This window comes from Actinia tenebrosa, unplaced genomic scaffold, assembly GCF_029948245.1.
Source record: "Actinia tenebrosa isolate PJP-AT-01 unplaced genomic scaffold, QUT_ActTen_1.0 PGA_scaffold0__85_contigs__length_37466705, whole genome shotgun sequence".
In the NCBI taxonomy this organism is placed as follows: domain Eukaryota; kingdom Metazoa; phylum Cnidaria; class Anthozoa; order Actiniaria; family Actiniidae; genus Actinia; species Actinia tenebrosa.
Genome location: NW_028292569.1, coordinates 8,335,972 through 8,356,074, shown reverse-complemented (window position 1 = coordinate 8,356,074; position 20,103 = coordinate 8,335,972). Strand labels below are relative to the sequence as shown.

Here is a 20,103-nt window from a genome sequence, read left to right as displayed (position 1 = left end):
GCGGCAACTCTGCCTGGAGATTTAGCCTTGGTAATCTTGGTATCTTCTACGGGTGGTTGTTCTTCGGTGCCACTCATCTTATATCTAAGGACTTGAAGGACTTGACAATGACTTGATGACGACTTGACAATGACTTAAGGACGACTTGACAATGACTTGACTAAGTACTTGACAACGACTTGACTAAGTACTTGAGAATGACTTGACTAAGTACTTGACAACGACTTGACTAAGTACTTGAGGCGACTTGATCAGGTACCTCAGCAAGTGCTGCCTGGAAGACCTTTTCGACTTCTCTATCCTTCTTGAAGTCCTTCCAAGATGTTCCGAAGGAACCTAGTACCTCCTTCAAGTCGACGTGCTGAGCTACGTGCAAAGCCGCAGAGGCGACTGCCATTAACTTACCGCACTTTAAAGACAACCAGCCGCAGGTTATCTTAAGTTCTTGAGCGATAACATAGTCCTCGCTTATGTCCTTCCGCAGTTGCTCCACGTCGTCTATGGGCAGCGCAAGTCCGAGAAGCTTGGTGGCCAGCTTAATGGCTGAGTCTGCTACGGCGTCCGTGGTCTTACTTGCAAGGGCGGCCTCGTACCTCTTATGGAACTTCTTAACTTCCTCTTCTGACAGCTTGTTAACCTGCTCATGGGTAAGTTCCTTACCTATCATTTCTTTACACTTCCCAGAAGACACAAGGACGTTAAGTTGTTCCTTAAGGTTACTTTCATCTAGCTGTGTGGGGACTTCATCTATCAGCTGCTCGATATCCATATATGTTAATGGAATACGGAAACCTCAAAGAGAAGATCATCTTAGAATGTTGGTGCGTTTTTAAATGCCGCATGTATTCATGCAACTGTTCCTTGGATATCTCACCGCCGTAGTCAGAAAGGATTGTTTCCAGGTCACTCCGGCTCGGAGTATAAAATACGACCAGGGAGCCTATGTTTTCCCTGAAGGGCTTAGAGACGCTGGTAAGCTGCTGCGAGAGCAACCAAACGCTGATGTTGTCGTGTCTGCCGCTAAAGGCAAGCTTCACTAATTCGGAAGTGCGTCTTTTTACGTCGTCCCCGCAGGCGATGTCATCCAATATGAGGAGTGTCTGTGTATCCTTGGGGAATTGTTTGTGCCAAAACTTCAAATGGCTGGATAACTCATTAGGGTCCAAAATATCTACGAAGAAGTCGTCATCTTTCACTCCTATGCCTTCCCAGGTGCGGTTATTCACGTAGGTGGGGCATAATAGCACGATGTAGTCGAAACGGTATCTAAAGGGTCCTAATAGCTGCTCCACTACGAACTGCGTTTTGCCGCAGCCGGTGGGTCCTACTATCAGAGCATTGCAGGGAATATGGTTCGGATCCATTATATATACGATGGACCCAGTGGACGCAGTAAGAAGGATTGTCGGCGACGCAAAAGATAAAAGAGACACCATAGAAATGCAAAGGGAGGAGATCGATCGGCTGCGGGAGCGCGTGCAGGAATTGTACGATGAAATGTGCAGCCTGAAGCGCGCGGAGAGGTTTGGTGCCTTGTTGACGATGGCCGGTTGGGCAAAAGAAAGCGTGCAGGACTTCATGCGATATCCCCTGTAGAGTCGTTTAAAAGACGCCTTAGAATGTTAAGTATAAGGTTGTTAAATTGTTAAAGATGTGTGCGTGTGCTGTCTAAAAGACACCTAAGAATGTTAAAGATAAGGTTGTTAAATTGTTAAAGATATACACACGTGCTGCTTAAAAGACACTTCAGAATGTTAAAGATAAGGTTGTTAAATTGTTAAAGATGTCTGCATGTGTCGTTTAAAAAGACACCTAAGAATGTTAAAGATAAGGTTGTTAAATTGTTAAAGATGTTACTCCTAAGAAAAAAAGACACCTTAGAATGTTGAGTATAAGGTTGTTAAATTGTTAAAGATGTGCTGTTTTCATTAAGAATGGGATTTACGCAAACCTTATTCTAAGACATCTCTTAAAATAGTAGTCTTAACAATTTAACAACCTTATCTTTAACATTCTAAGACATCTTTTAAATGACCCATGCGCGATATCCTATGTAAATTGTGTAAGTCATTTAAAAGACACTTCAGAATGTTAAGTATAAGGTTGTTAAAGATGTGTGCGTGTGCTGTTTAAAAGACACTTCAGAATGTTAAGTATAAGGTTGTTATATTGTTAAAGATACTACTTTCCTTAAAGAAAGAAATAACCTTATTCTTAGGTATCTTCTTAAAAAAGTAATAGTCTTTAACAACCTCATAGTTAACATTCTTAGGTGTCTTTTAAATGACTCATGTGTATATCTTTAACAATTTAACAACCTTATCTTTAACATTCTAAGACATCTTTTAAATGACTCATACGAGACATCTTTAACAATTTAACAACCTTATCTTTAACATTCTAAGACATCTTTTAAATGACTCATACGAGACATCTTTAACAATTTAACAACCTTATCTTTAACATTCTTAGGTGTCTTTTAAACGCAGCTGTATATATCTTTAACAATTTAACAACCTTATCTTTAACATTCTAAGACATCTTTTAAACAGCACGCGCATATGCTCCTGCAGACCTGTCTTAAAAGATGTCTTAGAATGTTAACAATAAAGTTAAAAATACGTTATATTGTGGTTAAGATACACTTAAGTATAAATGAACTGTTCAATGTGTAAAAAGGTGTTCAGCACCAAGCAAAGACTACAATACCACGTTCGTCGTGGCGTTTGCACAAAGAAACCAATTAGTAAAGTTTGTAAGGATTGTGGTAAAGAATTCAGTACCGTTCAAAAGATGCGACAACATCAAGACAAACGCATTTGTGGGCTTTGCAAGGGCTGTAATAAGGAATTTCCTAACACCTCCGAGCACCTGAAAAGGGGCGTCTGTGAACAAAGCAGACAGTGCAGTTTCTGTAATAAGATACTAAGCAGTCGTCAACGTTTACAAACGCATCGGAAAACACACGAAGTCAACTATCGGGTTCTCTTTGGGAGCTACGACTTGGAAGGCGTGGATTGCTACCAATGTGCGGATATGATGAGTCGCTGCCCGCATAAAGAGGATTACTTAAGGAATCGCATAGATTACCATAAGAAGATAGTCCGTACTTTCCCCTCTTTCGAACGCGCAGAAGGCGTTCCGTGGACTAAAAGGGAGTATTGGAGGCAAGAGTGCGATCGTTGTGGTTGCATCAGAGAAGAGGAACATATCTTCAACTGCCTCGACAAATAAACGTCCTTAACAATATAACAACCTTATACTCAACATTCTGAGACCCTTTTAGAATGGGGTTTGTGCAAAGAGTCTCAAATCCCATTCTTGTTGTTTGTTAAGTATCATCAACAAGAAAAATAAGGACCCCCTTTAAAGGTATATGCTAGCCTACTTTGTGGCATTTCTGGGAGGATTCCTAATCACCCTTTCGATATATGGACTGTATTACGTGCGAACTACCAGCTGATTGCATTACGCCCCCAAAACCGCGTAAAAAATACACCTGCCTTCATTGCGGCAAGGTATTTCTGGAAGGATCCTTCGTGGGGCATTGGTGCTCCGCGGATCCTAAGGCGCAGCGGACTTTAGCAGACGCTAGTCTCAAATCTATGAAATATCTTTAAGTGTGTTGCCAAAGTCTCACTGGTCTTAAAGCCCTTACAACACCACCTGCAGGGAATTCGTAGGTGTTCAGCATACGCAGTGATCTCCCTGCAGATTTCGTCGTAGTCGCTGCTTATGAGCACCTTATGGCCGTTTTCTTCATACCTCTGTAAGAGTAGTTGCTGATCCTCAGATAACCTGCCGTTGCCTTTCGGGGTCTTTAGCTCTACGCAGAATCCACAGTAATGTGTATGCGCGTTTAAAATCATTAAGTCGGGTTGACCGCGTTGATATCCTTTCTGCCAGCACTTTATACGTTTGCCAACCGAATCCTGCAGTTCACCTAGACCGGGTGCTATGAGCATTTGGGGGTAAAACCTGCGGATGTAGTCCACCACCTTTTTATGTAAGTCGAACTCATTTTCTATTTTGAATACCAACTTGTTTGGACCGTCAAAGCGCTTGTCTATCTCATACTTACCGGTTTTCCTTAGCGTGGGAAGGACGTCACCTAACACCCATTTCCTGAACTTCTTAGCCTCAGCCTTTTCAGATCCGAATATCAATTCGTAAAGACCTTCCTCCGTCAAATACACGGCATTGGGCTGTGCGTTAAGGGTGTCACGCTGAGTTACGCCCTTTAAAGACCTGAGAAGTACCTTATTTTCCTCTGATACGTGATCAGACGCCGCTTTTCTGGAATTTACGTAACCCAACGCCAACGCCACGGACTTCGCTTTAAAGTACAGTTTGTCGCCTTGCACTATGCATTGCAGTTTCGTACCGTTGTTTTCAAATATTTGCAGCATTGTATATCTAAGGAATATTTAACCTTAATATGCAACACTTTTAAGTTGGTTCATTTCTACGCTCAGTTGCGCGTCTGAGACGACGAAGATGTAGCAGTTTATCTTATCATCATTGCCCGCGGAAGCATTCTTGGTGCGCTTAATCTCCAATGTTATGCCATCCTGCGTATTTACTAGATGTAAACCCTGACCATGTAGGTCTTCGTCGTTGATGGTGCGCATATCAATCCATAACGCGTACTTATCCTTAAAGAATTCCTCAGGGCTAATTTGGTCGCCAAACTTGCGCTTTGCCTCCCTGTATACGTCTTCGGGCTTTATTCCCTGGGAGTAAACCTTGTTTGGAACCCCGTTAATATTCACGCCGACGTTAGTAATGTTGGGGTTGTGGAACGCTTCGGAGTCGCGCTTGCCGGCCTCATAGGGTTTGGCAAACACCAGCATCAACCCCGTGAGACTTCTTCGGGGGAGGTTAATGCTTTGGTTGATAACCTCATCCGTCTTATCCAAGAAGCTAAATGTCTTATACATCACTACGTGGTCGTAAAGGAATGCCTTTCCGGAGCTGTATTCCATACCGGCACTACGGGCCAGCTCTTCGCTGTATACCGTTTCGTACTGCAGCTCTAAGTTGGTAATAGAGTATGGGTGAACGGCTCCACTAATTGCGGTGGACATCTCTCCAAGGAAGTTGGTCGTATCGGCCAAGGTTACTTCGAACTGTAACTCACTTAGCTGCCTTGGGTAATACACGCCATGACTCGTAATCACTTCGAAGTCCAGTGGTATGACATACTTGCTACCATAGGCCGTCTTTATTCGCTTCGCATCTGCTACTGCGGTTTCTCCGCTGGAGTCCGTGGGCTGCGTCTTAACAGGCGTGCGGACTTTACGCAGGATGAGACTACCAATTCCTTGTTCTATCCTTTGCGCGCGGTCGAAGGCTGTTAACCATAGGTCCTTATAGGTGGTATACAGATCGTACCTATTTAAGTCCAAAAGGGATTCCCCGGCAAACTTAATTCTCATCTTAGAGACAAGGTTGCGGCCCATGTTATTGACGCAACACCTTTCATCCACAGTGCTGGGCTGCACCGCTAAGTCGAACCTTAGCGCCAGGGTGCCAGGAACCAACACTAGGTTATCCGTTAGACGGGGCACGCCCACATACAAGGTTTCTCCAGGCTTTGCGCTAGAAGGAGTAAAGGTGACACGATGAAAGGTGCGTTCTGCTTTCAGCCCGCCAACCTGCTTAGGTAATACGTTGGGATTTAACTTTGAGCTTATCATATATAATGGAAGTAGAAGGAACGGATTTCGATCCCCTTACCGAAGAAGGTCAAGTCGACATTAATGACGAAGAATACGAGTCTTTACTTCCTAATGACAACGTAGACGGACGAAGTCTCTTTGAGAAATTAAGTAGTAAGTATGGCAGCAGGGCCCGCGATGCTATGCGTTCTTTGAGAGATAAATTCAAGTCTAAGAACCCCCACACGCCCATTCCAGAATACTTACAAATGGAATCCCTTGGCGTGCGGTCGGACTTAATAGCGAACATCATCGAGGACCTAAGGGAGCGATACCCAAACATAAACCTGGCTCTCTTAGACATCCAAATAGGAGATAAAGGGCAGGTTCAAGTTAGAGAATCGGGTAGGGAAAAATGGCACAACCTGTATCAAAGGAAGAATTCCCACCTGCTTAACAACCAGCTTCCAAAAGGAGTCACAAATGCGCTGGGAACGCCCAACTTGACGATGCTAAGCACTTCGACTCAAAGGGATACAGAAGTTGCCAGGGAGGCCTTTGTTAGTCGCCTTTCACTGCCGGGTAGCGAAGATGCCCTCAGATCCGCAATAAGACTGCAAGAGGAGCGCCAAGAAAGACTTAGCCAATTGGGGAGCGACGAGACTGCTGAAAAGGAAGCACTTAAGAAGGAAATACAGGAAAATAACGTGACCATCGATGACCTTACGCGACAACTCGACTACGTAACCAAGAAAGAAGGCGGTATCGTCAGTAGCTTCGAAGCCGTCCAAGAGGAAAACCAAGCATTACATGAGCGCATAGAAGAATTTGAAGACGAATTCATGAAACAAAATAAACTAACTACTAAAAGCCATGCAGACGAAATCGTAGACTTTAGGAATAGACTTTCTAAGGCATTGGACGAAAAAAGCGACGCAAGGAATCAGCTAAGGGCTGCTTTGAATGAAGCGGCGGGAAAAGACACGGAACTACAGCGCTTAGGAAAAGAATTAATGGAGTCTGTTGACAGAGAAAGGCAAGTAATGCTGGACAAGGCAGTGGCGGAGGAACAAATACGACAACTTCAACAGGCCGTCGAAGACTTGGAGTACGAAATAGACCGACAACGGGAAATAATCGAAGATCAAACCCGCCCTGAAGAAGAAAGGGAGGCAGCCCAAAAGGAAATAGAAACCCTTCAGGAAAGAGTTGCGGAATTACAAACGCAAATAGAAGGTAAGGAAAAGGAGCTGGGGCTTACCACCAAGGAAAAGATAAAAAGAGCTTTGGTGAAATATGGCGTGCCGCTGGTATTTGCGGTTGCTATTAGCACCGTAGTAGGAGTTATCCTATCCACGCTTAAGGCTACAGGCGCGGGCGTAAAGAAATTAGGCAGTGGGCTGACGGACTTGGGAAAAAAGATGGCAGCCGGCTTGCCTGGGCTGCTTGGTAGCGTTCTTAGCCTGACACTGAAGACCGGCGGCGAACTGTTAAAGTTCGTGGGGAATAACATTTGGATCTTAGTCGTAGCTATTGGGGTGGTACTCCTGAAGAAGATGAAGGGTTAATCTTATCCTCGTACGTTACTGGGGGCTTATCATCGTCGTCGGGCGCCCGAGGTGTTCTCGACTGGGGATAAGTAAAGATAGTATTTGCGCCGCCTTGGTAATGCGGAACTAAAGGTAGGGCAGTCATAGTAGAAATGGGTTTATGATTATAAGCAGAATTACCCGGTACAGAGGATTGCGTTGCGACAGCATTTATCAAAATGTAAATGTTAAAATTACTTTCCGCGTAAGTATTAATCTGAAGCTTTGCGTATCGACAATTGACTATCATATGAAAAGTTATCAACGCTATGTCATCTAGAGTATCTCCGGGTTCGTATGAAAAATGAACTGGATCTCTATTATTCTTTTTTCCCCTGTAAGGTGGTAACGTATAATTATTCTCATCTACAATTCTAAATCCAATGGCGTGTTCCTCCTTCACGCTAACGTGAATATTACATATAATCAATGCTAAACCTCCAGCCTCCACCCACAATCCAGTGTCAACCCAATCGTCATTGTGTAAGTACACCTTTTCCTTCAAATAATAAAGAAACCAATCTTCCTTTGCGTGTGGGTTCATATATACTAGAGGCTCATTACCGTTAAAGTGCTAATGGTGGCGTGGTTATATCTTTCATCCCTTTGATTTTCTATGCTATTTATGCAAACGCTCCCGGTGTCATCTACGCGTATTTGCAGCTTTACCTTCCCATGGCAATCGGCGACCATGTGGAAAGTCCAAACCGATAAATTCTCGGCGCTACTAGCATTTGGCTCTACGGAGAAATGCACAGGCTCCCTGTTATTATCTTTCACACGCATAGGCTGCAGTATGCCGTTGTCATCCAGGAACCTAAAGCCCACGTTGGCATGACTACTCGTGCCAATGCAAATACTGCAAAGGATCAACTTCTTTCCCGAGTAGTTCAAATTCACGGACATCCCCGTGACATCAACCCAAGATGCTTGGTCGTATTTTTTCTCGCCTGTGTAAGTCGTATAAACGCAATCTACTCCAGCTACGTAGGGGTTGTTCATCGCCATATATAATAACTCAAACCAATGCTTGCAGCTGCTAAGCCAGCCTTTAGTAAGTTATGGTCATATTCCTCCTCCTTTTTAGGCGCTCGGTATGGTTCTTTTTTAGGCGCTCGGTATGGTTCTTTTTTAGGTGGTTGGTGCACTTTTTTAGGCTGTTCAACTAAGTGCCTCCTGATGGTGTCAGAGTTCACGTCGTTCACCCCAAACTTCATATCCTTAGTAGCTCGTTGAAGTTTGTTGTTGTATCCTACTACAGAACCAGTATTTATAGATAAATTACTAGGCATTAACCAACAACCCGGGGCTACTGCATAGTCCAACCTCGCCTTAGAATTTTGTATAGCTAGTTGGTAACGCTGTACGCCCTTGCTAATGTCACCCTCCAAGATCGAACTTTCGAATAGAATCAAAGCTTCGGCTCGCGTCTCTTCTGCGGCGCCGGTATTTCCAATTATACTCGATCGGGTGTTTACCTGAGCTCCCAAAATGGAATACACGTAAGCTTCTATGCTGCGGTTTAAACGGGCAAGGCCAGCTTTGGTTAGTCCTTTACCTTCTGGGGGTATAAAGTTAAAGTATTGCTTCGTTTGCTCGTCGTTGGTAATCCTAATAATCAGTGGATTGGCCCCTGCATACTTACCACCCTCGTCTTTAAACAGAGGTCCGTCTCTAACTTCCTTAGTGGTTTTGGCATTTGGTTCAAAGAAGGTGCTACTGTCGTGAGTTTCTTTGTGATACCCAGTGTCCCACTGCAACCGCAGCGTATGCACTTCCTTATCGCTTAGCTCGTGCCCACCAATCCCCCAATAAGCCCAAATATGTCCCAGACCATTGTTAGCGCCCGTAGTGCATCGGAAATCCTTCCCTACAACTCCAAACTCCTTACAAAGTCTATCATAAGCCGGCACGCTGTATTTGTTATCTCTTGGATAAAACGTGGCATCTCCCGGTAATGCAACCACCCCCATTTCATGCAGTATTCTTCTAACCGTGAAGTGAAAATGAAACATAAATATCGAATTCTTCATCAAGTTTGCGCTTACACCGCAGCCGCTAGTGGCACACCAAACCGCAAAGTTCAACTGCTGCGGCCAATAACGCATGTTAGGACCACTTAACCATTCATGAGATTCCTTAGCGGTGGTATGATTAATGGGCACGTTTTTGAAGATATCTCGCACCTTTAACGGAAAGGAATGGTCGTTAGAGATCCGCATGTTCAACGTTAGGTTCAAACTTGGATGTTCATCAAATGAAACCGCGGGTATCGGATAAGTACCTGTAGTAAATAATAATTCCTTTGACCAACCGGGCTCGACATGCGTTGGCGCTGGCGTTGGCTTATGCATTGGCGAATGCTTCAGTTGATCGTCTATTTGATTAACCAGCGTAGGCTTCAAATCCTCATTGCTGTACATTCGGGAACCTTGGTAATAAATACCATCGGGTCTTCTTTCGAACTTACTGGGGTCTGCATGCGGAAACATCTTCCTAAAGGCCCTCCAATTCCAGTAATCCCGGTTGTCATGATGTGGCTGCTCCTCTATGTTATTCCCAAAGGCGTCGTACATTAGTATATATAATGGATGTTATACCATCAGCACCTCCACTTTATCCTGAACTTCCTAAGGAGGGCCCCAACGAATTAAATGCCGAGAACTTTCGTTTAAACAAGGCGAACTTAATCCTGGCTTACTTGGAAGGGCAGACAAAACACTACGAAAAAGTTAGGAAGAAATACGTCAGAGCCCGGAGTACGCTACATAAGATTTCGATAACTTCAGGATCCATATCCGTTGTGTTAACGGGCTCCGGCGTTGCTGCTTCGCTTACTGGGCCGGGAATAATCGTTGGAGTTCCTTTGGCCGGCGTTGGGGCAGCCTGCGGCATCGTTTCCGCTGTTACGACAGGTATTATGAAACAGTTGTCAAGCAAAATATCAAAACACGACACGACAATAGCTCTGTCAAGGGCTAAAGTAAATACTATCACTGACCTTGTCTCAAAGGCTTTGCGTGACAGAAAGATAGACGACGTAGAGTTTTCGCTTATTCTGGCCGAAGAGGAAAAGTACGAGAAATTAAAGTCGGACATAAGAAACAAAAAAACAGTCGTAAAAGATCTTTCCGAGGAATCTCGCAAAAAGATCTACCAGGAGGCAAAAGAAGAGCTTCAAAGAAAGCTTGCTCAGTAAACATCTACTTTGAAAAAAGCGAGACAGGATTTCGTTTACATATCGAACGACAGTCTGGAAATTACGCACCATAAGATCCACTATCTTCTTGGAATCCATCCTAACAGTGGGTGGTTGGGGTCTATTTTGTAAAATATTTCATAGATTACGTCAGGGTAATAAGGAATATCCTTATCCAACCGACAAAACATCCACTCGGCTTTTGTCATATCAGAAACCTCGGGAATAGACTTACCGGTAATTTCAGACAAAAGATAAGGAATAGCTTTGTAATATTTCCCTAGCTTTAATTTTTTCGACGTTTTCCGTAGACTTTGTGGGGTTGGCTCTTCTAAATGGTCTATGATTTTCTGCCTTACTTCATCGTCTAAATATACCGGTCGATAACCTTGGATATGACTCATCCAGTCTCGGAAGTATTTTATTCTTTTGTATGGGGTCTTCGTACGACCTCCATTGGCGTAATACTGCTCTTTGGTAGCATTCGGTACGGCATTACGAATATTCTTACCACACTCGTAACACTGTGCTGACGTGTCGTCTTCTATTTGCATTTTCTTACCACAACACCAGAAACCCTTCGGCTTAGGTATGTTAACTTCGAATCTTAGACAAATCACACAGAAATCATTGGTGAACTTTTTACATTCATGCATCGTATATCCGACAAATATTTTAACCTCCGTTTGCGGTACCCAAACACAGCAGCAGTAAGGACTTATCGCGCGGCTGCCGACGGATCGCGCAAGACCCCCTGTAGGGCCTTTAACCTACCTCCGAAACCCCAGGGGGGGCTGGGGTTTTTCGATATGTCATTTTTTCAAATGCCGGCGCTCCGCGAGTCCCCCTTACTGCTGCTACATGTGTGACTCAAAATACGTATTTGCTGCAGGTCAAAAGCGGAGAACTGTTAGTTTATTTTAAAAACCTCGTCACGAAATCTTTGATGCACGTTGAGGACTGTCCGGTGAGTTGCCTGTAACAATATACCAAAACACAACAACTCAGTGAATTGTCGTCTCATATTTATGTCGTCTTTTATGTTTTATAGATAATACCATGCACGTTTTCATTTTTGTCCTTTTTTTTCTTCAGTTATGCCAAGCTAAAGGATTCATTTGTGAATACTGTAGAAATGGCGATGTCATCTTCCCGTTTGATCTAAATAAAGCCTACCAGTGTCCACGTATGTAAAATGCTACAACTAACTTCACGTAGAATCATGCAGAAAGTATTGAATTAGGGGTTTATGTCATGTTATCTCTTCTGATCAATCTGGATCACGAACAGCACTTGAATTATATCGTCATTTACTACCAATACCAGACTCCCTTGCACACTTTCTTTTGTTGAGTTAATTAGCAGCAATTGTCTTACTATTCTCATTAGGAAATACAAATTTGAATAAGAAAGAAAATTCACGAGGAATTTTGTTAGTAGTAGTAAAATGACGCGATCATGCAAACGGCCTATTAATAAGCGACAACCACAATAGACCGTTTTCTCAAGGTTGCGCGTGCACATCCAAATTTAAGGAACTTGACAGGCCACGATACCAGAATAAGAGTATTATTATACATTGCTTTGAACCTTTTTTCGATAAGAATTCATAAAATTGATTATTCTCCTCTTTAAATACAAAACTGGCTTCTCAATTTTACTGAATTTTGTGGCCCGTCAAGTTGGATGCGCGCGCAACCTTAAGAAAACGGTCTATTTTGATGGCTTCCATTCACTATGTACAGCCAGGCAAAACTAAATAGCAATAGTAAAAAAAATCACCCAGTTCCTTTTAATTCTTATTGATGTCTTAATGTTTCATACAGATTGCAGAGCATCTTTTCATAAGGATTGTTATGTCAAAGAAAAGTGTCCAAAGTGTGAAAGAATAAGAATAAGGTGGGTTAATAAACTCTTATCAATCGAGTTTGGCAACGTAGTCAGGGACATAGGAGCCAGGGGCGCTATCTATGGGGGGTAGCACTTCTTGATAAATGATTTTTCAAATGTACCGTTTGTAATAATGCTAAAATACTCAAAATTAGAAAATTAAATTTTTATATTAAAAATAATGAAAATGTAGTAGAAGTAGCTATAGCTTTCGCTATGGTAGTGTAAGAAAAATCAAATCTCAAAACTAAACAACCGAATGAATTATCTTTTAACACCCCCCACCCACCCCCACCCCCCCCCCCCCCCCTCCCAATAAAAATTATATTCTCCTAGTAATGATAGTATCTTGACATCAAGAGTGAGGAACGTGATCTAAATCATGAGCCGTCAATGGCTGGTTAGCTCCTTACAGCTAGTCATTTTACTCGGCCCCATGAAAAATATTAAACATAATGCATAGTAACAGATTCACAGATTCTCAGTAATAGTCACTCATTCATACATTACAACTTTGACCCCGTCCACACGTATCCGGAAATTTTTGTATCCGCAAATTTTTTTTGCGGATACGAAAATGTTTGCGTCCACACGCAGCGTATTCGAATCGTTTTCACCGTCCACACGTATCCGTTTTCGTACAATTTGCGGATACGGACACAAAAATTTCCGGACACGTGTGGACGCAACCCGTATCCGCAAAAAAAAAAATTGTGGATACAAAAATTTGCGGATACGTGTGGACGGGGCCTTTGTTTCAAGGGCCCAAGTATCATCACTCTAGTAGTATGTTTTGATTTTGATAGTAATATGATTTATATTTTTCGTAATTATATATATTTTATAAGTTGTGCGTTAATGTGCAACAAATGTTCCAGAGGAAGTGTCCGCCCTATAGAGGTTTTGCACCATCAAGTGCCCAAGCCCATGATACAGCTTGGGCTGCCTGTGGTTAGATGGCAGAACAATAAAATCCCTCTGCTCTTAGGAATTGAATAATGATTGTATGCTTCCTGCAATCTAACATGGCTGCCGTCACGTGATAGTGCAAAACCTCTATTCACTTCTTGCAATGACGTTATGAAAGGTTTTTTCATCAATGTCTACTTTAAAATCATCCCTCACCGAGATGTTCGTAATGTGATGTTTATAAATGTGGATTTGTCTGTAAGTAGTGCCTTTGGTCATACGGTCAGGGAGAGGGCCTGGTCGTCAGTAAGAAAGAAAGAGCCCTTATGAATATTAATAAATGTGTTATCTCGGTCTACTAATCCCTTGCTTTTTGTATATAGAAAATCTCTACTCGCTGCTCCTATACCTTCTGATGATGAATAACAACACTTAACTGAGATGGACCCCGAAAAGGTCGTTATTAAAGTATTATAATAGTGTCAAGATGATCATGTTGACTACCATTACAACGCATGCGTGAGTATTCCTCGGTGCTGACCGTGAGGAACGCACGCTCGAACAAACGAATGGCCAGAATTCCACTTGACTAAAACCACACTGGTTTGACGAGCATTACAGCGCATGCGTGGGTATTCCTCGGTGCTGACTGTGAGGAACGCACGCTCGAACAAACGAATGGCCAGAATTCCACTTGACTAAAACCACACTGGTTTGACGACCATTACAGCGCATGCGTGGGTATTCCTCGGTGCTGACCGGGAGGAACGCACGCTCGGAGACAAGAATGACCAGAATTCGACTTAACTAAAACTGGACTGGTTTTAAAGTTCTATTGATGTACAAAATATCCCCATTCCTCGAAATAATAATATATGGTCAATATTTTCTAAAATTGTGCAATTTTGATACTCTTTCCTTTAAATAACGCTATTCCATGTAAATATGCACCGAATTAAAATATTTCAACAGATATCATATTCCTAAACAAGATGTTTTGAATATCAATTAGTAATCTTATTCTTGGCTAGGCATTGCCTTCGTTCTTACTTTAAGATCATGAAGTATTAAATTGCGAAACGACACATCGCGACAGTGAGACAGATAATCGCTTTTCACTCCATAAAGCAACTCCCTTACCTGAGCTGCCACAAGAGGTATGACGATTATTGTAGTTGACTATTTAGCAATTAGTCCTGGAGGGCTGGAGGACTGGAGGACTAATTGTTCTAGGCTCAGGTCAAACGTCACGTCGAGCTTAACATGAGCCGAACCTAATTCGATGTTATTAGGTTCGGCTCATGTGCAGTTCGACGTTTGACCTGAGCCATAGTCAACTCGAACTAGTCGGTCAATTATATAGATGCAAAAGGTTTTTAATTAAAGTTGAATTCAATGTTTAGGTTTTCAAAGCAGGCACTTTTCGCTACTAGCATAGTAGCAGCTCGTCCTATCTGAACACAGCATTGATTATAGAAAACACTTCGCGTTTGTATTTGACGTCACACGATCAAAATAAATGGTCAATACAATGCAAAACCGCTGAAAACTATAATATCTATCTTTACGACTATCGGCTTTGTTTCTCCTCATTAGCCCCACGTTAAAATAAACTTTCCGGTTTAAATGAGCTACGAAGATTATCTAAAAGACGTCAGTCAGTCAGTGATAAGCTTTAAAGTGAATGCAATTAAGACTGTCCGTTAAACAAAGGGATACTCGGGATATATAAAACTGACAAACCATCTCCGGCATAACAAGATTGTGTAATAAGTACAATCGGTAGAATTTCCTGCCCGCTTGGGGGTTGATTTATCATTATTTCGACAAATAAAAAGACTTACATATGATTATATTAATGAATAGAGTTAGAAATGGTTTCAATAGAATATTTGTGTTTGCAGAATGTGATAAACCCCATTTTAAACAGCTTTGTAGGTATGAATTTTTTTTCTTTTTTCGTTTTTTTCTTTCTAAGCCATTATTCCCGTCTTTAATAACCATCGTATTGTTCGTTTGCTTTGCTTGCAGATAATCCACATCCATTGTATCATTTCATATAAACCAACAGTCAACATCCAGACTTCAAGCAATCAAATATAGCAGTTGGATTTCGTATCACGTTTTCCCATCTATCAGGGCGGTCTGTTCGAGGACTGCTTGAAGCTACCATTAATCACAACTGGCAATGGTATCTTCAAGGTGAAAGAAGATACTTAAAACAGGAAATAGAAATTTTGTTGGTATAATCTTTAGACTTTCGTTGTGAAACGGTACTTTGAAAATTTCAGTAATTTTGTCGTGCAGTATGTACGAAGTAATACTGGTGTATATTCTTGTCTTGGGTACCCTTTGTTGGAGTCTAGCGCCTCAAAGTAAGTATGTCTATTTATTCGTTTGTTTGTCCTTTCTCAAGCTTACGCTGTAAGAAATTAGAAACTGGACCGAGAGGCGCTTCGTATGTGTGTTTATCGGTACTATAAGAAATAGGAAAGCGTTGGTGTACTATTAATGAGAAGCTAGGAGACGTTTGAGAGCAAAAGCGCGGATCCCCCAGGCATGTATTGATCTATTCAAAAAAATCAACCTCTAAATTCGCCAATTTTGGAATTCAGTGCTTGAAGAGCCACTCTGTGAAATGCCATTGCTACTAAAAATCCTATTCCTTCACTATTTATTTATTATTTATTTGTTCATAAGCTTAAAAAATTGTAGCATTCCAGTGAAACTTTCTTTCACTAAAATATATATATTGGTTTGTGTTGGATGGTTGAAATGTTGTCGCGTGCCGTCCATGTCTCACGATCGCTACGCCGAATCATTTTTGACATTCTTAAACCTAGTTAAGAAAGAATAATAAATGCTTCCATGAATGGCGGAAACGAGTAAAATCATAGTCTGGTGAACTGTAAAGCAAAATTAAAATTATGGCAAAGAAGTTTAAAAAAAGTCATCATCATTCTGGTAGTTTAAAGTGAAGCTGCAACCATGAGAGCAATTCATACCACATTTATATCGGGTTCATTCTGAAAGTGTTTTGGCCCTCTATATTACTGTCACTCGCAAAAACAATTTTTCTCTAGCTCGAAGAAAACCACTGCATGTCGAGGTGAATTGACGATTTTCGGCGTTAAAAATGTTCACTTAAAACCTGATTTAGTCTCCTGTTAAAAAAGACTGAATAGAAAAAGGTTTTTAAAAGGATGTACTTCTAATTGTTCCCTGTAAAATTAGTATTATTATTTCAATTTCCGTATTTATTCGATATTCACTGAAATCAGTTGTAATATTTTCTTAACGGTGTAGTTAATCATCCCAAAGAGCTTGATATCACAAATAATGACCAACATGACGTCACTCTACTTCTAGAGATATTGTCGACTCTGCTTGGATCTCAAACTTGTGTCTTTTCCACTGATATACGTTGGAAAACACTCTTGAATAAGGTCAAGAGTAATGACTATATCAAGAGCTCTATTAGATTAATTACAATGATACCAGTACATTTGATAATAGAGACAAGTATCCGAAAAAGAGTCACATATATAGCTTAATCGTACTTATTTAAGATGGCTCTCTAGAGTTTTCGGTAGTTCCAATAGTAAATATTGTAATCTATATGGCTAAGGCAGGTTCACACATTCATACCCAACACAGGCCAACTATATTAAAGTTCATGAGTTTAGGATTCAGTTTTTATAGACCTGAACACATATAAGGTTACTATGGTAACACTACGTCAGCTATAGAGGGTAGTCATTAAACCCGTGCAATAGATATTAGACGAATACACATTAGCAGACCCTAATTCCATTGTCTTCTTTTGTGTCTATTTGAATATTACACATTGACTAGTATTTTTTATCATATGATTATCCATAAAATACCTATATTTCTCCTTTTCGGAAAACTGATATTTTCACATGCGAAAATAACGTTATTTGCACATGTGAAAATATTGTTACCATGTGTATTTAAGCTATTAGTTAGTCATAATAATAAAAAGCTTATTAAGTTGATGTTATGGATAATTATATAATAAACAGAATATTACATGGGCGCTTGGAGATACGAAATCTATCTTCTCGTGTTGAAAGTCTCACTCGTTCGCTGCGCTCACTCGTGAGATATCTTTTCAACACTCGAAGATAAATTTCGTATCTCCGCTCGCCCATGTAATATCCTCTATATCAATTACTACTAATTAGTACTAAATATTATTCTTGGATTTAGTGCGTGCACTCTATCAATACAATTTTGAAATACAGCAATAACAGTAGAAAAATAAATATAAGCCTTATGAACGCACGAAGAATATGTATTGCATTTGGATCAGTTTCTAAACATTTATTGTTATTGTCCATATGCCTAGATTTGAAAATTCTTTCACTCTCCACGCGCGTCCACAGCAATCCCAAAACACTCGTATTATACTGAGTCTGGAAGGAAAAGTGGGACTGCTCGCAGTCTATTTGAAAGCAGCAAATTGTGACTCTAATATCTGCCACGTACTGTGACCGTGCCGTGCCGTGACGTGATGTGACGCAACGTACCGTTTGCGTTCCGCCAAGACCTACACAAAAAGCCATAACATGTTTTAATTTGCCAAATCTAAGCGTTTTATCCGTAATCTTACATTAAATAAAAGCCATATCTTTTTCCTTTTTTCGACAGACTTTGATCACGAAGTATGTGGAAGCTGGAAAAGATACGGTAACTCGTGCTACATGCGGGTCTATGATAAAGTCAAGCACACGGATGCTGATATATCGTGTCGAGGGAACGATGCGTTTCTGGTAGAAGTTGATGACGCTCTTGAACAACGATTCGTGTTTGAGCATCTAGTAAGAGTTCCGTACCCTGAGGGGGTATGGACGGGATTGGTACGAGTCACTAATGGTTCAGAATGGACGTGGAATGGAAGAAAGCCTTTGAAGTTTAATTTCTGGGGCTTCGGGGAACCGAATGACTTTATGAAGCAAGGAGAGAAGTGCTCTGAGATGAGATCCTGGGATGGCAAGTGGAATGATGTGCTGTGCTTGAATAGGTTGTCCTACGTATGCGAAAAAGGTAAGCCATTATTATATAAAATACCAATCAGAGATTTACTGGTTTCCTAATCAAATATTGGCTTATTGATTCTGGTTTGCAAATTAGCTTCATAAAAGACAATGTTTACAGCAAGATTTTTGCAAACGGGTCTGTTTAATAGTAACTACGATGATTTGAATGAACACCACTTTCTCACTGTTACACATTATGCCAAACAACTCGGTCCGTAAGATACAGAAATATATAGAACTCTCGTTACGCTAATACTAACATTTAAATACGCCTGTCCAAATACCAACGGCACGCTGAAGAAGATCCGTTGGCACGGATCGAACGTCTGTAAAAAATGTTTCAAAATTTTTAAGTCTGACTACAAGCATTTCAATCTAGTATTAACAAAATCCGTGTTTATTTATTTATTATTTATTTATTTTTAGAAATTAAAGTAGGACAGTCCTCCACTATGTCCACAGACATCAGCCGAATGAATGGCGCCCTCACAGGTCACGTGATTCTAGCTACCAATGCGACCGGTGTAATGGACTGTTACGATAAGTGCCAATCTATCCCACAATGCCTTTCGTTCAACTATGAGCACTCGACAAGCAACCCACTGAGAACCTGTGAGCTAAACAACTCAACGAGAGGTCTTGTTGGCCAGAGCTTTGTACCTAGTGATGGTTTTACCTATTATGACTAGCCCGTATATCGCCACACTTATTTTTGCATGGACAAAACAAAGTTTCAAAATAAGAACCTCATTTCATTGAATAAGGTGTTGGATACTGCTTAATAACCCCCTCCCATTTTTTTTTCACTTTCTTAGCAATGAAATTTAATAGCAACTATCTAAGAGGGTGATGTTTCGTTGTTGTTGCTGTTGCTGTGGTTGTTTTTGTTGTTGTTTTTCAAGGAATTATATAATTTGTACAAAGTTACCCTTAATAATTGCGAAAAACTAACTAGAGTGTTGAGAACATGTGTTATTCTCTTGAGAAAAAGATTCTTTGTTTAAGTTGTATTCATATTCATGTATTTTCTACTCATGCACAACCTTTTACTCCGACGAAGGACTAGCGTCCGAAACGTCAGTAAGTTTTTTCATCTTTTCACGGTGTAAAAATTACCTTTTTATCATTACTGTTTTATTAGAAACACCGACGCATCTCGCAATAGTTTTTAGCTTCATTTAGTTATCTCTTCATGCACAAGAAGCGATACTCCATGAAATGAAACGTGGTCTGCAATCCTGCTTCTGTACTTTTCTAGAACTGTGGTCATCCATATCCTTCACTCTCTCGGAAATACATGGATACAAATTGTGTACGTATTGATTGTAAATATTGAATTTAGCTTGTTAGGTTTTGCAAAGGGAGGGAAACCCGGAACATATACAATGCTAAAAGCGTGTGCATATGGGGCCAAATTAGAATTGACATATTGTATTTGTGGTTGCACGCATTGCATTCCAAGATAGCAGTAGTCTGCTAAATAATTTAATAGGTAAATAGATGCAAAATCAGATACAACTTGTATTGTAGCAATATTAAATATGTTGCATGTGTCTTAGCTTTGTTTTACAATGTCCCTATTTCCTTTGCTGACTTTTAACAAAAACTTTTCAGTCGAACTTTTCATGAGCCTTGAAAACAATGGATACAAAGCGGTCTTCGTTTATGTCATTAGGTTAAACTCATGCGACGTTCTCTTCATTTAGTCTTCAACTTAGTCTAAGTGTTGATTCAGACGTATCGCGCATAATATTTTAGCTTTGGGATTAAATAATATCTATCCATTAATAAAC

The 20,103-nt window shown here is 40.9% G+C and overlaps 2 protein-coding genes across 3 annotated transcripts in view; both read left to right on the top strand.

The window, feature by feature from the left end:
• The window catches only part of LOC116295524 (run domain Beclin-1-interacting and cysteine-rich domain-containing protein), a 29,987-nt gene extending 15,201 nt beyond the window's left edge, over positions 1–14,786 (top strand). Inside the window, exons 15-18 of one of the 2 annotated variants that reach the window (XM_089028782.1) lie at positions 11,341–11,415; positions 11,544–11,634; positions 12,275–12,347; positions 13,631–14,786. In XM_089028782.1, coding sequence (XP_088884908.1) covers positions 11,341–11,415; positions 11,544–11,634; positions 12,275–12,347; positions 13,631–13,673 — 282 coding nt within the window. In that variant the 3' untranslated portion in view covers positions 13,674–14,786. The remainder of the gene's footprint in view (positions 1–11,340; positions 11,416–11,543; positions 11,635–12,274; positions 12,348–13,630) is intronic. The other variant, XM_089028788.1, reaches the window with a different exon arrangement.
• Positions 14,787–14,913: 127 nt separating this feature from the next.
• On the top strand, positions 14,914–19,863 carry LOC116295508 (C-type lectin lectoxin-Lio1). Its single transcript, XM_031703340.2, has 3 exons — positions 14,914–15,622; positions 17,922–18,317; positions 18,737–19,863. Exons 1-3 carry the CDS (start codon positions 15,556–15,558, stop codon positions 18,997–18,999), a joined length of 726 nt encoding a protein of 241 aa, XP_031559200.2. The 5' UTR covers positions 14,914–15,555; the 3' UTR covers positions 19,000–19,863.
• Positions 19,864–20,103: the final 240 nt, after the last annotated feature.